The sequence below is a fragment of the Perissodus microlepis genome, chromosome 10 (genome assembly GCF_051167445.1).
Source record: "Perissodus microlepis isolate ML-2025 ecotype Zambia chromosome 10, ASM5116744v1, whole genome shotgun sequence".
NCBI lineage: Eukaryota > Metazoa > Chordata > Actinopteri > Cichliformes > Cichlidae > Perissodus > Perissodus microlepis.
The window spans coordinates 11,827,199-11,844,568 of NC_140470.1; the positions used below are offsets into that span (position 1 = coordinate 11,827,199).

At 41.0% G+C, this 17,370-nt stretch overlaps 2 protein-coding genes across 9 annotated transcripts in view; one reads left to right on the forward strand and one right to left on the reverse strand.

The window, feature by feature from the left end:
• Positions 1-1,238: 1,238 nt before the first annotated feature.
• On the reverse strand, positions 1,239-7,468 carry nlrc3l1 (NLR family, CARD domain containing 3-like 1). Its single transcript, XM_084942013.1, has 7 exons — positions 7,363-7,468; positions 5,448-5,685; positions 4,322-4,420; positions 3,991-4,068; positions 3,797-3,902; positions 3,455-3,695; positions 1,239-3,327 (listed from the first exon to the last, which is right to left on the reverse strand). Exons 2-7 carry the CDS (start codon positions 5,630-5,632, stop codon positions 1,724-1,726), a joined length of 2,313 nt encoding a protein of 770 aa, XP_084798139.1. The 5' UTR covers positions 5,633-5,685; positions 7,363-7,468; the 3' UTR covers positions 1,239-1,723.
• A 5,599-nt stretch (positions 7,469-13,067) lies between these two features.
• The window catches only part of LOC146378889 (connector enhancer of kinase suppressor of ras 2-like), a 31,178-nt gene continuing 26,875 nt past the window's right edge, over positions 13,068-17,370 (forward strand). For 3 of the 8 annotated variants that reach the window (XM_084942016.1, XM_084942017.1, XM_084942020.1), the window contains exon 1: positions 13,069-13,620. In XM_084942016.1, the coding sequence (XP_084798142.1) occupies positions 13,557-13,620 (64 nt within the window). In that variant the 5' untranslated portion in view covers positions 13,069-13,556. Of the gene's footprint in view, positions 13,621-17,370 lie in introns of all 8 variants that reach the window. The other 5 variants (XM_084942018.1, XM_084942019.1, XM_084942021.1 and 2 more) reach the window with 2 other exon arrangements.

Below are 17,370 nucleotides of genomic sequence, written 5' to 3' on the forward strand. Positions count from 1 at the left end.
CCACTAATCAGTAAGGCAAACCGGGAAAAAAGGCTTCAATTTGCTAGGGTGCATAAAGACTGGACTCTGGAACAATGGAAGAAGGTCATGTGGTCCGAGTCCAGATTTAGCCTGTTCCAGAGTGATGAGCGCATCAGGGTAAGAAGAAAAGCAGATGAAGTGATGCACCCATAATGCCTAGTGTCTACTGTACAAGCCTGTGAGGGCAGTACTATGATCTGCGGTTGCTGCAGTTGGTCAGGTCTAGGTTCAGCAACAGTATGTGCTCCAAGAATGAGGTGAGCTGACTACCTGACTATACTGAATGACCAGGTTATTCCATCAATGGATTTTTCCTTCCCTGATGGCACGGGCATATTCCAAGATGACAATGCCAGGATTCATCGGGCTTAAATGGTGAAAGAGTGGTTCTGGGAGGATGACACATCATTTTCACACACGGATTGGCCACCGCAGAGTCCAGACCTTAACCCCATTGAGAATCTTTGGGATGTGCTGGAGAATGGTCAGACTCTAACATCATTAACGCAAGGTGAAAAATTAATGCAACACTGGATGGAAATAAATCTTGTGACACTGCAGAAGCTTATCGACACAATGCCACAGTGAATGCGTGCTGTAATCAAAGCTAAAGGCGGTCCAGTGAAATATTAGAGTCTGCGATCTTTGTTTTTTTGGGCCAGGCAGTGTATGTTTTGCTCTTTGGCTGTTCATCTCCCCTTCTTGTCTGTTTTTTTGCCTCTTTCCTTCTTTCAGAACACTTTTCTTTTTTCCTCCTTGATCATACTTCACATTACGGTTATATGTTCATGTTTGTCTAAAAACAACAAAAAAATGTGATCACAATAAAAGCGTAACGACTGCATGAATAACTATTCGGCAATGGGCGATCGTGGCTCAAAGAGTTGGCAGTTCGTCCTGTAACCGGAACGTTGCCGGTTCGAGTCCTGGCTCGGACAGTCTCGGTCGTTGTGTCCTTGGGCAAGACACTTCACCTACCGCCTACTGGTGATGGCCAGAGGGGCCGATGGCGCGATATGGCAGCCTCGCTTCTGTCAGTCTGCCCCAGGGCAGCTGTGGCTACAACTGTAGCTTGCCTCCACCAGTGTGTGAATGTGAGAGTGAATGAATAGTGGAATTGTAAAGCGCTTTGAGGGCCCTGAAAAGCGCTATATAAATGCAATCCATTATTATTAAATAATGCAAGAGGTCAACAAGCAGTTAGAATGAACTCAGAGTAAAAGTATTAGTCAGACACTTTTATTATAATATTGCTTCTTATGTTATTTTTTTAAGCAGATTTTAGAAGGTAGATTATTTTTTTAGACTAACACATTTCAGGCACAGCAACAGCAGCAACACAACCCCACACTTGACAAAAGAATTTACACATTATCAAGAATCTTTGATCCTAGATGCACTATGTAAAATAAAACAAAAACCCCAAACTTCCAATATAAGGCACCTTAATCTCACACCTTTTCTAAAACAAACATCACTTTAAAATCTTCGCTTTACACATCCTTGTTATGTCTGACGATTTTAAAAGTCTAAAAATAAGCATTTGTACCCTTAGTTTAGCTCCCTTAAACTCGATAGTGTTTACGTTGGCTGAACACTGATCACGTTGTCATAATGTAGAGAGACTGTAGCTCACTGTGCAGCCAGCTTTTTGAATTCATTGAAGACTTGGACTTGAATAATTCTACGCAGTCATCAGCGTTTAACAGTCAGTTAAACTGGATACTGAGCCCAGTGATTGTGACCCGAGCTCCTTCAGGCAGCAGTGCAAGTTTCTATTCCTCTCAGGATTCTGACTGTCTTTCATTCTCTTCCTGATGAGAGCAGCAGCATCTCCAGTGGCAGTTGGCCACTTTAAGGGAGAGGTGAAGAAGGGCTGCAGAAGTTCCTGGTTGGTTTTAAGTGTCATTCCAAACAGGAAACGCAGGAAAATGTCCAATCTGCCGTCCTCGCACTGCAAACTCCTGTCCACAGCGTTCTTGTACATCTCCGAGGGTGTGGGCCCCCTGAACATCCCCTTAACTTTGTTTTTCAGTTTCTCCTCGAAAACGTTCTTCCCGAGATTTGCGAAGGTGAGCATTGCATAAAGAGCAGCCAGGTACTCCTGCATGGTGGGGTGGATAAAGCTCAGGACATTCTCGTTGAACAGCACGTATGGCTTTGTGACATACTGCGTGCACAGGCCTGTGTAGGGCACTGCCTCCTGATCGTTGATGCCATTTTCTTTCCAGCCAGTCTGTGTTATCTTGTACTGGCCTTGTTCCAGCATCGAGAAGGCCAGCTTTCCAAGTTTAATAAGAAAGTCTCTCTCTTTATCGACGCTGTTTTCTGGAGCTCTCCATTTGCGATTCTGACGCAGGAGTGCAAACAACAGCTTTGTGTACATGTAGGTGATGCTGTTTGGCAGCTCTGCGTGTGTGCCCTTTTCTTTAAATACGCACTGGCACTCATTGGCCACTATAGAGCAGAACAAGGGCAGGTGGCACATGACACGGAGGGTTTTGGTAGAATTGATATAATCAATAACTCGAGCTGCTTGGTTTGAGTCCTTAAACCTCTTCTGAAAGTACTCGTCCCGTTGAGTGTCACGGAAACCAAGTACTTCTATCTCATTGTAGTGCACATCCCATGGGACGCAGGCGCGTACATATGGCCGAGTAGTAACCAAGAACAGGCCGCGGTAAAGCAGCCTCGCTCTCATGAGGTTGACCACGATGACCTTCAGATTGCTGGTATCTGTGGGGTCACTCAGAAGCTCTGTGTTTTCAAAGTCAATCTTCCAGTGGTACTCATCCAGTCCGTCTAAGACAAACATCATTTGGCATTCGTCGCACCTGTAATCCCCATCTCTCAGTTTTTCTGTTGCCGGGTAGAGTTTTTTAACTAAGCCTGCCAAGGAAAGTTTTTCGCCCTCAAACTGTTTGAGTTCTCTGAATGGCAAAGGAAACAAGAAAGTCACGTGCTTGTGTGCTCGTTCTTCAATCCAATCGAGGACTAACCTTCTGACTGCCATAGACTTCCCTGATCCTGCCACTCCAGTGAGCAATATAAACCTTGAACTTGACGTCTCCAGATAGTTAGGAGTTAAAATATCTGCAGTAGAAATCTCCTTGGGTGCTTCCTGGTTGCTGTCCAGCTTTCCTATTTTCATGACCTCGTGTTCGATATTGGGGCCATTATCACACGTGGAAACAATTTTGAGAGTAGTATGAACATCGTCAAAGGGCCTCTTCTCACCACCATAATCCTCACATACTTCACCGTATTTCTGCTTCAGACACTCGGCTAATTCGTAGCGCACTTCATCTGAAAAAAATAAAGAAAATAAAATGTGCATACATGAAGAAGTTTGTGCAGATGTGTCATCATTGCTTTCATTAAGGTTAAATTAGCAGCCAAAACAAGACATTAAGGCATACTCAAGGGCACTTACTTCTAAGGCACAAAGTATCGACATATTCAACCAGCTTCTTTTTCCCCATCTCGGCCAGATGGGTTTTGGTGATCTGGAATGAATTTTCAAGGCTGTAACGCTCGAGTAAGCGGTCGACCAGGTCCACTAGGTCCGTGTTTTGTGGAGGAGTGCTGAACGACTGCGGGTAATACTTCCAAAGCATCCTTTTGAATCCCATAAGCTCAAACTCTGACAGCTTTCCAAGGGTTTTTGAGATAGCCTAAACCCAAAACAGCAGTCAAATATAACTATGTCTATATAGTGCTTGTTTTTATCTTTAACAAAAAATGGACAAAGGCAAAAAAAAGAACAGTGACTGACCTTAAAAGTGAATGGAATTGTTAGAGATGGATGCCTTTTCTCACTTGTGTTTTCGATTAACTTGTTTGTGTCAGAAGATTCAGGGACATCCTCTTTGCTTCTGGCCCTAGTGACGTCACAGTGAAAATGTGGCAAAATATTTTAGTGACAATACTGGAAAAAGCCACACACAGTAACATGTGCAAGTTTCTTACTTGCAAATCTTCTTTTCACAGTCGTCACTGTCAACGGAGTAACAGCTAGAGTACGAATCTGCTCTCTGTCGGCGGACACTAAAAACAGGGAGACAAAGCTGTGTTTAAATGAAGTGTTTCACTCTCTTTCCAGGAATTAATTTAACAGAGACAGATTTCGTCCCCTCTGAATATTCTTAATGAAAAGCTTGTGTATTTTTTGGATAGGTTGCTTGGACTATTAATCCATCTTCTTTAACTGGAAAGTACTTTGGTTCAACTTAGTTTTTTTGTTTTTTTTCCCCCTTAAAAAAATTGCTTTCTGATTAAAACTGACATGACTTGTTTGCACCTTGTGGAAGATGTGTCGTCTTCTCCCATTTTGTCTGACGCTTCGCTTGTCATTGTGCTGTAGCTCTGAGCTGGAGACAAGGCCTGGTCCACGTAATACCTAAAAAAGAAGGAATGGTAGAATGACAGTTCTTTTAGTTACTTAGTGACCACACGGCAAGTAAATTTCCAGACATTATGCAAAATAGCCTAGTCTGCGATTTTTCTCACTTATCTAGAAAAGTCTAAGTTATTCAAACTGAGGATATTGAGCAATTATGATGCATGATGGAAGGGCTTTCCTTCACTGGAGTGACTCTACTAAGACTCAGCATATGTGATGTAGCAAAAAGACAGCAAAAGTTGCAGACCAAAAATCCCACCTGCGCACAAAAACAGCCAAGCAATGATGCAATCAAGAACAACTGGAGTTTCCAATATTTCCAGTTTAACTTCACTGTCTGCAAATATCTTTCAACATATGTCAGAAAACTGTAGTTTATTGAGCAGGTGCTGATGCATAAAGTAGAAATAAACTGTGCTCTATTTGGCCCCGAAATTCTAGTTCAGCAGACTTCAACTATGAGGGGAAAATCCCCTGTCAGCAGAGTCACAACCACTTAGTAGTGTGACCGGTCAATAACCCAGTGAAATTCTCACTATTAATGATGCGTTCAATTTTCCTGTCTTTAGCCTGTGCTGATAACTAATTGATTAACAGTTTCATGTAACTAGTCTGGTTTTTAATCATTTCTGAATGTAATTGAGTATTTATGCACTGGTAGTAAACCAAAAGTTCAAAGACCGGACACAGTTTGACATCTTCAACTTAAATATGCGTAGAAAAGAAAACAAAGATGGATGCATGAAATATAAATTACGTATGTACATGTATAACATGTAACTTTGTACATGTAACAACCCAAAAAGAGACAAGCTGAAGCTGAAGACATCAAGATCTGAAATCCCACTGCAAACTGAGTGATGCTTATTTTTATGTATTGTAACCTAAGAAATTACAGTCACAGCGTAGGTCGGCATAAATTTTACTCACTTAACAATACTTAAAAAGCATTTTCACTACAAAAACACAGTGTTAGAGTGAGAGAAGCACAGGAAGGGGTTGCAAGTCAAACATTTCTCCATACCAGTGGGTTGTGTCCATTGGACTGGGTCCCAGGTCAAGCGAAGGTCTTCTCGGAGGAATGTAGTAGAGGTACTCATCTTCATCTTCTACCTCCTCCTCAAGCCCACTTTCCCGTCTTCCAGAAGCTGCTTCCCCAATGGAAGAGCCTTCTGATTGCGTGGCCATCGCTTCGTCTACGTCGCTCATGATGTCATGGAGAGGGTCAGTGAGCAGCACTGATAAGAAGAAGAAGAAAAATCCTGGGGAAATAAAGGAGACGGATATTAAGCTTTCTACTCTTGCTTATTCAACACGTTTCTGCTATTAAAGATGTCTTTAGTAATCTTTTGACATTGCCTTGCCAAAAGAAAATTATACAACTTTCCTTTAGAGGTCTTGAGAAAGTAACTAATAAGCATAAAAGACTGTGGTTTCAAATATTCTGACACTGGCTCCTACATTGGTTTGAATAGCGGTGCAGAGGTTAGCACAGCAAGAAGGTTGTTGGTTAGCCAGCTGGTGGAGTGTGCATGTTCTCCCTACACCTGCTACTGCTCCCTCCCACAGTCTAAAGACATGCATGTTAGGATGACTGATGACCTGTCTAGAGTGCATCCCATTTCGTGCCCATGATTGCTGGAATAGGCTCAGGACACAATCTGATATTGTTGTGTTGGTGTTGTTCCCGAACAGTCATAACACTTGTGGTCCAGGATCAGAATTGCAACTGACCAATCACATTGTCTGAGCATTCATTTAGCATTTCTTTCCTTCTCCCTCACATTGCAAAGTTATGACAACAACAGCATGGCTGGTCAATTGCAATGTTGATCCTGGACCGACATTATTATGGTGATGCAGAAACAACACCAACACAGGGATATCAGATACATTGACTCCAGGCACACTGTGACCCCCAAATAATGAGAAGAAAATGGATGGACAGCTCCCAATTATTTTGTAATTATGGCTTCTTTTATGTGTAAACCTAAACTCTCTCACTAGACGCCACCCACCCTCATTCCCATGAAAAATAAGTAACATAAGTCCTAAGTAGGAATGTAGAAACAAATAACAGTGCACTTGTTACTTTTTAGATTACTGCAATTCGAGCTGCAGCAAGGGTGCTATTAGTATCAAAGTGATCACGTTTCCCACAGCATTACCAATTGCTAGCATTTGTAAGTCTCATATCACATTAGCACTTTGCCTTAATTACACTTCCTTGAGTTTTGAAAAGTAGACTGGGAGGTGGAGCCTGGAGCTATCAGCACAGTTTTGTTACCAGTGTCTATTAATATGCTGTGTCTTTGCTCTTTGTCCCCTCCCTCTCTCTTCTTCTGTGCACTCCTACAGGTAACTCTGGTTTATTGTTATACATGTATTCCTACTATCTGTCAAGCTGATCACCGCCCACGCCGAGCCTGGTCATGCCGAAGGTTTCTTCCTGCTTAAAGCAAAGCTTGTTTCGCTACTGTATCCATGTGCTGGCTAACAGGAATTTGTTGGCCTTTCTTACTCTAACTGTTTGAGGTCTACATTCATAAAGCAGAGTAGAAACTGGTTTAATTTGACATTTTTGGGAACTCTTCCGCATTGCGTTTTCCTTTTCTTCATGTTATGAATGGGAGCTCGTGGCACCTGTCTGACCTACAGCAGCCTCTACATACCATGATAAAATTATGTCCGCGGCTTTTCATAATGTCTTTCTGAATGATTTAATGCTAGCCGTGTTGATTTTGAACTTAGAGATTTACATAAGCTAACTCGATGAAGCGCAATAAGAAGACTCCAACAGGCAACGAGGAACACGACGTTTACACAAAACGACGACAAATGCTTTCATGACATTCAATCATCTCATGCAATTTCACTGTTTATAAAATAAATACATTATTGCTACATTAAAAGCATGTAATGAACAGTGAATAGCTTACCCTTCTCCGTGACTGGAAGTTTCTTCTTCTTCTTCGTCTTAAGTTTCTTCTTCTTATTATGGCTATACTACACTTCACTAGGCCTACACTACCACCTACAGGATAAAATGTGAAAATCAAGAGAAAAAAGACGAGTAGTGGAGGTGTGGTACAGTACACAGAGGTCTTGATGCATTCTCAATCATCCAGGAAAGTAAATCTCCAAAAAGTTGATTCTGTTCATCTGGACGTAGCGTTTTGTGGGAGAAACGTTTCGTCCAACGTTCACTTGGATGAGTGACGAAACGTTTCTCCCACAAAACGCTACGTCCAGATGAACAGAATCAACTTTTTGGAGTACACAGAGGTATTAAAAAAAAATCATATGCATCCAAAAGCTGCAAAAATACATATAAGTAAAACTCCAAAAGTAAAATAATCACAAATCTGAATGAATTTTTTCATATTATTATGTTATATATCATGTTGGCATAATATAGACTCAGTACTTTGAAGCTGCGAATCTAGAAGGATGTCAAAGATCTATCTATCTATCTATCTATCTATCTATCTATCTATCTATCTATCTATCTATCTATCTATCTATCTATCTATCTATCTATCTATCTATCTATCTATCTATCTATCTATACACAATTGACAATCAATTTTGTATGTAAATCTTAGCAATGTCTAAATAAATGTGGTAGTATAATAAATTCCACCTAAGCTGCCTGTAAAATTGACTCTTCACCTTTGCTTTCACTACAGAAAATATTACACAGGAAAACCTGAAAATGTGCAGGGCTGGTGGAAAAACACTGGCTTAAATCACTTCATTTAGCTGTTTAGGTGTTCTGGTCCTGGCTGTTAGAGTTATATTATAAGTGACCAAAGGACTGGAAAACTTACCGCAGAGATGTGCTCTCCACCCAGCAATTTACAACTGCAGTCCTTTCACTGCTGGACTCTCCACGCACAGTTATTCAAATGACAAATAGAAAATTGCTGCAGCACAGTCTTTTATTTTTTCCACAGTCTTTATTTTAAAAGCCAACTGCTAACTATTTTGGGTGGCTATCTGGCTTTTATGCCAGCAGCTAATGTAACTTTAAACAGCCAACTCCGAGCTGATATGATGACTGGACTGCAAAGACGTGCAGAGCTTTTAGCTCCATATGATTACTTTTGTTTTCATTTTCAAACTTGTGGACTTTAAACTCAGGCAGACTTAAACAACATCACTTGAGACAAGTGACAAACCTGAAACCAGTAGCAGTAACTGGGTGCATCCCATGTAATCAGATGTGAAATGTTTGTAGAGTACCACTTCAGCTAACATTCTATATAACAGCTGTTTATATATCTACTACTACTACTACTACTACGCTAAGGTTTTATTGTTTAATTTTATGATACTTCATGGCACATTTATTCTGACTAAATATAATTACTATATCTGTTATACTGTGTTTTAGTACCCAGTACTAAAGGACTTTACTTGAGCAGATATTTTCCATTTTATTACTTTACCTTAGAGGAAAATATTGTACGTCTTAATCAAGTATTTTTGTCTTACAGCTTTCGTTGCTTTCATTTTGAACACCTTTCCCGACCAAACTTTTAATTTCCTGTTTCTCTGAGCTCATGAAAAACTACATGTGGTTCTCACAGGACAGCACTACTACTATTATATAAAGCAATGTCACAGAATCTGATCTATTGGAGTAGGTGATATAATTTCCTCAGGGATTAATAAAGTATTCGGATTCAGATGAATTCCTTAACAATAACGATAATTAACATTTTAAAATGCTATAGACACTTTAACTTTGGATACCACTGTTACAAAATTGTTGATTTATTCTTATACCTTTAGATAAATATGGTATTGAAATTTGCACAGAGTGGTGTGCAAATGAATTTAATGAGTAAAGAAAAGCGTCTGGACTTCTTTAAGTTACTTGAAGACGTTTCACCTCTCATCCGAGAAGCTTCTTCAGTTCTAAGGTCAAATGGTGGAGAGTCCCAGATATAAACCTAGTGGGAGTATCCCCCCACAGAGGGACAAAAGGACCCCCTGATGATCCTCTAATCGCCTGAGCCAAGGTGTGAAACTGGGTGTGGGTCCCAATCAGCCAGAGTTTCGGGTGAGTTCATTGTGAAACCTGCACACAGTGCAGCGAGGAATGCCCAGACCTCTACATTGGAGAGACCAAACAGCCACTTCACAAGTGCATGGCACAACACAGAAGAGCCACCTCCACAGGACAAGACTCAGCAGTCCATCTGCATCTTAAGGATAAAGGACACTCTTTCGAGGATGCCAATGTTCACATTTTGGACAGAGAGGACAGATGGTTTGAAAGAGGAGTGAAAGAAGCCATCTATGTCCACTGTGAGCGACCATCTTTGAACAGAGGCGGGGGTTTACGACACCAACTCTCTGCCATCTATAATCCAGTTTTGAGATCCCTTCCCAGACGCCTTAACGCCCACTCACATCCTGGGCCATCTGACCTCAGGAATTCGCATGATAAGGTGGGGCCAGGTTTCACAATGAACACACCCGAAACCCTGGCTGATTGGGACCCACACCCAGTTTCACACCTTGGCTCAGGCGATTAGAGGATCATCAGGGGGTCCTTTTGTCCCTCTGTGGGGGGATACTCCCACTAGGTTTATATCTGGGACTCTCCACCATTTGACCTTAGAACTGAAGAAGCTTCTCGGATGAGAGGTGAAACGTCTTCAAGTAACTTAAAGAAGTCCAGACGCTTTTCTTTGCAAGCTCCTTTGACTACGATGACATGGATGACTGAGAACCTTCACAGACAATTTAATGAGTACTTCCTCCATCACTGCACTTCTTGCAAATCAGTGTCATCTTGAACTATATGATGACCCTGCTGTTATGTAAGTCTAATACTGAATGTCAAACCTGTGAGAGCTCGTGCTCATTGCACAGTAATACACACATTTCCCTCGGCTGTGTCCCTGCTGCACAATATGACTCATAAAGGTGAAAAAAAAAAAAAAAAAAACCAACATTGCTTAAAGGAGCTGTAGCCAGTGAAATGATTAAGTTTCACACTTTCTGTATGCTGAGCGATGGGGCAAGATATTGGCATGGCAGCGTAATGTGTTGCTTCCTATTGCATTACTTTATGGAGGCACTGCTGCCAATTTTTTTTTAAAATTTAAAATAAACAGGCAACCTAACAGGTTACACCCCCATCCTTACCCACCCACACCACCACCACCCCCACCAATTTAAGGTCCTCCCTAGTTCATGATTCCTTTTAAAAAGATATCAACAAAAAGAGGACAAACACCTCAACAAAGCAAATTCATAATTTGCTTTGATATAATTCATACATTATATCATGAGTGCAATGCAAATGCTTTATTGCAATTGTGTAATGATAAGGACTGTTTCCTGATAGCACTGAGTTCTTCTGGGAGTACCACTATTATTTGCAATGATCTTGGATCCCAGCTTAATCTACTTCCGCCTATCTGGGTGCTTATTCTGACATCTAAATCACTCAACTGTGGATTTAAAAAAAAAAAGCAACATTATGTTGTTCATTAACCTTAAGAGGAGTATTTTTTTTAATTCCTGTAATTTTTTTGTGCCATTTTTCATCATATATATATATATATATATATATATATATATATATATATATATGCCTCATCAGTTAATTTCTATTTTAATTTAAAAAAATGTGTATTTATATGTTACTGCACTTAGTTAAAATGCAGAATTACCAATTCCAGGCACTAAGCTTTCCCCCCGAAGCTGTTTACCCATACATGAAAAAAAAACACAGGTACATGTCATCATCCTTGTCTCGGTGGTGATCGTTGTTTCCACTACACTGCGCTTTGTGTGATGGAGGCGTGAGCAGCGACAAAGACAGCAGGAGGAAACAGTGGCCTGTATGAGGGGTGATTAGTGCCCCAGGGCCTGAAAGGAAAAGAGGAGAAGTGGTTCCCAGAATACCCACTCTGCCTAATGGAGTTAGTGGCATGTGTAATGACGCGTCGTCGTCAGATTGCGGCAGTGTTCAGAAGACAAAAAGCAGGCTGTTCTCTTTTCCCAAGCAGCATGCCTGTTATCAGCGCTGCAAAAGCTTATGCCCTGTGGGGGAAAGCATAGGATATTAACGACAAAGGTCCCTTTAAGTGCAGCATTTCCTAAACATTATATGTGTAACTAATTTTGTGAACACTTTTTTAAAAAAAAATGTGACCACAGTGGTGTGGTTGGAAAACTGTTATGGAAACATGGACACAAACACAGTAACACAGACAACCACATCTGCATTTGAAAACATGGTTTCGGGTTCTTATTGCATAATAGCGAATAGGGTCAAGTGTGGCATTGACTCCTCAGTTCAGTAGCATTTGACAGTGTCTCATTGGGCTCTTTCTGTGAGTACTTTTCTAGATTTTCTAATGTATTTTTTGGACCTAGCATTTTATTGATAATAAAAATAATACAAACTAAAGTATTTATAAAATATTTTTATAAAAAATGATACATATACTAAGGCTCATTTCTATTTGTCATTGGCCAAAACTGCTCGATGTCTAACGCAGATGCCTCGGGATACATATTTACTGTTTACAGATGACACGGTACTGGCTTCATGGAGCGAAGACCTTCAGCTCGTACTGGATTGGTTTGCAGCTGAGTGTGAAGTGGCTGGGATGAGATTTAGAGAGGCTTTGATTCTCAGCTGGGAATGAGTGGAAACAGCATCCTAAGCTGGGAATGAGTCGTTGCCCCAAGTGGAGGAGTCTCAAGATTTTGTTCAGGAGTGATGAGAAAGTGGAGAAGTAGATTTACAGTTGGACCGCCTCAATGCAAATCTGTTGTGGTGAAGACAGAGCTGATTTCTGTAATATTTGTTGTCTGTAGTTATTAATTTACTTGTTTACACACTGCCTGATTCTGTTGTGTTACAAAGAAATATGGCCAACAGGTGATGCAGCACACCCTCTGGTGGACAAACTATGCAATCTCAACACTCATGGAATGCTTCTTCCATCTCTTCTTTACTTTTCAATTTTTAATTTATCAGCTGTTATAAATACCATGTCAATAGATAATTGACAAATATCTACCACTGGTCAGTAATATTAGCCAACTGATTAATCAGTGGGGTTTAGTTTCTAGCCTAAACACTGGTGACTCGTGGGTCTGGGTGTCTTCTTGAACTGTAGCCCCCTGAAGATAAACGGTAAAATTAGTATTTATTGATATTTAACCAAAAGAAATAAAAAGTACAATTCAATTTTCAAATGATCCAGAAAGATTTTGGAATTAAGTGCCAACCTCTATTATGTACCTTTATCTTTCTAGATGTTTATCAAAACTTATATACTTGACTAGAGTCACGATTTTCTAGATAAGATTTTGTAGGGTTTTTCTAATTAAAGAATACAAGCTAATATACAAATCACTTTTAATTTTTTTATTTACATTTTTATTACCACTGCTTTCCTGTGGGCTGTGGTTGATGAGTGCTTTGCTAAAAACATGGCAAATAAGTTCTGCCACTCCAAAAGCTTTACATGGATCCAGCACTTCTTCTTATCAAAATCCCTTATAATCTGGATCCATTCATTCCCATTAACAGCCCCCACCCCACCCCGCTCGCACTCCTCCTGGCTTCTTGTGGCATTAATCACACCACATACAGAGGGTACACTCCGCGCGGTGAAAGCTATGACTCCATGTCTGTGTATGAGGGAGGATGCTCAGAGCGAACCCATCCTTCCCAGACGCCAGTGTGAAGTAACAGTCTGCGCGTTGTTCTCCGCTCTGGATGGTACTGGGATGCATTTTGGAAGAGGGGTCGGGCAGCAGCGACCCACCAGCATCCGAGCCTGACATGAATCACAAGTAAAAGAGCTCTTTCAAGCAAGTGAAGAGCACATGAATGTGCACAAGTCCGCCGAGCTGCACTCGGGCTTCTCACAGCGACATTTTGGACCTTTTGGACCTACCTCGATTTGTTTGTAAATACTCAAACCAATCACAGAAGACTTTAGATGGTCACTGAATCAAGCCTATTTTAATATCTTTTCTAATTTTCTTTCTATTTGTTTTTTTTAACGTTTTGGGTGGGGAGTTTGGTTTGTGGGGAGTGTGTGCGTGGGATTTTTTTTTCTTTTGTCAAGCGCGAAGACAAACTTCTACCATGGCACTGGTTATGGAGCCCGTGAGCAAGTGGAGCTCTAGTCAGGTGGTTGACTGGATGAAAGGTAAGACATCAAACGCGATTACCATTAAACTGCTGCGCTGCAGTGAATCGCATGTGTGGTGTTGCGCTGAAATGCATTTCAACACAGACTGACTCGAGATGCCAAAACACCTGCTGAGCCTCGGGGTTTCGCCTCGTCGCCTTGCAGCTTCGGGAAGCTTTTAATCACAGCCTTAAATCAGTTAATCGATCTTTTTTTTTTCAAGCACTTCTAGCTTGCAGACGTCTTGCCCCCCCCCCCGACACACTCCTTTTAAAAAGATGTTCTCAGATTCAAACAGCTCTACACGGAAAACCCGTCTATTGTGTCCTGCGGTGGTCATTGTTAACATAAGGCTGCCTCGCAGATGGTTGTAGCGGAGATCTAGTAATTACACACGAATGATTTCCCCTCTCTGGATCTGGGTGCAGAATCTGTGTGGAGGAGGAAAGAAAAAGAGGTTCGAGTTATTGACCAGGCTTTGCATGTGCACAGAATAAAAACAGAGCTGGCAGAGCAGTACACTATCAGAGCTTGTACAGCCATCTGTGATATGTTTATCCACAGATGCTCAAGTCATTAAGAAGTCACAGCTGACTTAGATGAGCTTCAAGTAGTTTCAAAACCTCCCAAGGGTACCTAAATCCTGAAGCCTATCATAAAGATTATTCACTCAAAAAAACAAAACAAAACATAAAATCCCCACAAAAATCACTTAAATGCGAATCAAAACATTCTTTTTTTTTCATTTTTCAGGGATCCTCCAGCAGAATAATGAGGTTCAGTTTGGTGATGAAGCACTCTTAAGATTTTCGTCTTGAGAGAGAGAGACTGTGACATTTAGACCGAATTGAGGGCTGGAAAGGGGTTAGATAGACATACAGTTGTTGTTGCAATTAATTCATCATCCGCTAGTCTCAGTACAGCTGTCGGATGAGCGGCTCCTTTGAGGAAATTTGTCCGCTTATTCAGGCTCCAAAGATCTATAAATGTCCCAAACAGCTGTGGAGGATTTACTTCCACAGACTGTAAGGAATACTTTCAGGGCACAGATTTCTCATTAGCCATGCTGCTTTTTTGTCTGTTTGCATTACAAAGTTGGTACTTTGAGGGGAAATGTGATAGAAATGTAAGAGGAGACCTTATACTCAGTGGGAGGACGCGATCTGCCTGTGTATTTGTCTTTTAACACACATAAGCGCTCCTGCGACGTGTGTTGTTTTTCAAAGCCACGTGCTCACGTGTCAGGCAATGGCCTGTTTCAGATGAAACATACACATCCATAGGCCTGCATCTTTACCGCCTCAACACACACATGCACATATGCACATACACACAAGCGAGCATTATTATTCTAAGCCTGTAGGCCTTTTCTGCTGGCTCAGATATGTCATGATTGCAAGGATCAGACGGTTCTTAGTATGAGTTGTGTATTACAGATTGTACCTCAATCTGATGTGGCCTTATAAACAGGCTGTTTAGGAGTGGATGCTTGCTCAGAAAGGAAACAAGATCCATGTGCAGCTTTATTTATAGAGACACACAGGGATGATTAGACGCTGAGATGGGCTGAAATTGAATGTCCGCAATAGTTTTAAACGAGATCCAAGATGATCTGTAAATACGCTGGTGGCACAAGTGAGGTATGTAAAGAGCAAGGAGTGGAGATTGGAAACGAGAGAGGACTCTTCAGTGTCCCACATTTGACAAGTGGAGCAGAGACAGTTCTTGTGCCTAGAGCCCAGTAATGGTAATTTAAAGTGAGGGAGTGAGTGGCACGGAGAGACACTGAAACAGAGGAAACGATGGGGTGGAGGGGGTTTCATTCTTGTCTCGCATCCATTATCGAACCCGGAGGACTGGCAGCGTTTTGTCGTTAGCATTCACAGGTTCCATTATTACCATACCCGCTCCGTGATGTCACAGGAGGCCAAATAGGGGCACCCCGTGACCTTCCCACAGTCCCACTCTCCACCCCCTGTTAGTGTTTTGTGTGAGCTAGACGCTTTATTCCCAAGCTGCTTTAAAGAATAGATCCTCATCACAAAAGCGAAAAGAATTCCAGCTTGACTGGAAATTGGTTCTTACTAGGTGAAGGGTATCAGTGCAAACACATAAAATATGTGCATTTCAATGCAGTGTTGCACTTTGTACTGTCTGGGTGTTTTTAAAGTACAAACCTAACGCAGTTTTAGGATTATCTGCGCATGAACATATTTGTTGTCTTGCAAGGCATATCAGTTTTTATCTTTCAGTGCAAACCCTCACTGTCTTCTTGTCTAACACAGACGACGACAGCGATCAATGACAAGTCAGATCAACACAGATCCATAATAACAATGCTTAACCGCCCTAAAGAGCTCTCTCTCCTTACAATGCCAGTGGATTATCTAGAATGGAGATCATAATGTGTCAGCGCTGTGCTTTTAATTTCTCCTCGGCGTGCCTGATAATCTGACTGACATGCAAGAGACAGGAAAATTGATGTGGCTGAGATGTCTTTCCATTCCACCAAAAAGGGATTTCTATTGCACATTGTCCTTTTGCATAAAGCTTTCAGCAAAAATATGAAACAAAACATGGCAGATTTCAATGGAAAAATAGAGAATAGAGACTATTAGTGCCATTTTGTGCCATGTTCCCCTTTTATTTATAGTAAAAATCATTTATACAGCACATATCCACAAGATGCTTTATAATGTCATTTAGAAATGTGAAACGCTCTGGGAGTTTTTAAATGCTAAAGTAGCCGATAACTTCACCAGCTCAATATCTCATGCTAGCATGTAGTCACTTTTTGCAAACTATCATGTTCTCCCCTTTCTTATTTCTTTATATTACCCCACGGTCAGCGAGAACCCCTGCCAAAAAACCTGCTTTGTGGTTTCTATGGCAACATGGGGAATACTTCATTGACATGATGAGTCTCAATTAACTTGGTAAAGAGGCTCATTAGTTAAGCCTTTAAATGTTATGCAAAACCATGAAACTCCCTATGTTTCCTCTCGACCGTTTAGCTGCCAGCTAAACCTGATCTGAATGCTTGATGGGATTGAAGCTTAGCACTGAGACACATGTATATGATTGGTCCACTGCAATAAAAAGACAAGACGAGGAAAGAACTAACCCTGTGTGTGTTAAAGAGAAAGAGAGTGAAAAGGGAGAAATAGGGCCTGAGAAGATTAAATGTATAGGAAAAGCAATACAAAAGCTGCTCCCTTGTAGCTCATTTATTAATGTGTTTGCTTGATCTGAAAGTGAATAAAACATGAGTAACAATGAGTAAATGAGTTTCTAGGAAGCCTGAGGCAGAAACATCAATTATCAAATCAAATTTCATATAGAAAATAAATCAAATTGTGGTTTAGTTTATGCAACATGATTCTGCATACTCGATTTGCAACATAATTTACATCATCGGGATACAGTGCAGCTTCTGAAGTAAATACTTTCATGCATTACAGAGACACGCCATCAATAACTGCGGCAGTCTCCTGATTCTTTTCAATGTTTAATGCTAACACCTCGAGGATCAGTGGGTTAAAGTTAGAGTTGCTTTTATGCACTCCTCTCCTAACCATTCAACCATATGATCAAGTCCTCAGATCAACCTTTCAAGTTCAAATCGCACTCCGGGGACACGCTGCCATATTAGATTATCACAAAAAATGTGACAGACTTAAAACAGTCTATACAAAAACTGGCAAAGATGATCTTCAGATCAAGCCTAGTTTTTTAGTTTAACTTTTCAAAAGTACTGGCATAAGTATT

Coding starts and splice junctions, on each gene's coding strand:
- nlrc3l1 (XM_084942013.1), bottom strand. CDS start 5,632: ATGAGCGACGTAGACGAAGCGATGGCCACGCAATCAGAAGGCTCTTCC. Junction 4,069..4,321: donor GACGACACATCTTCCACAAG/GTGCAAACAAGT, acceptor CCCTGTTTTTAG/TGTCCGCCGACAGAGAGCAG. Junction 3,903..3,990: donor TGTGAAAAGAAGATTTGCAA/GTAAGAAACTTG, acceptor TGACGTCACTAG/GGCCAGAAGCAAAGAGGATG.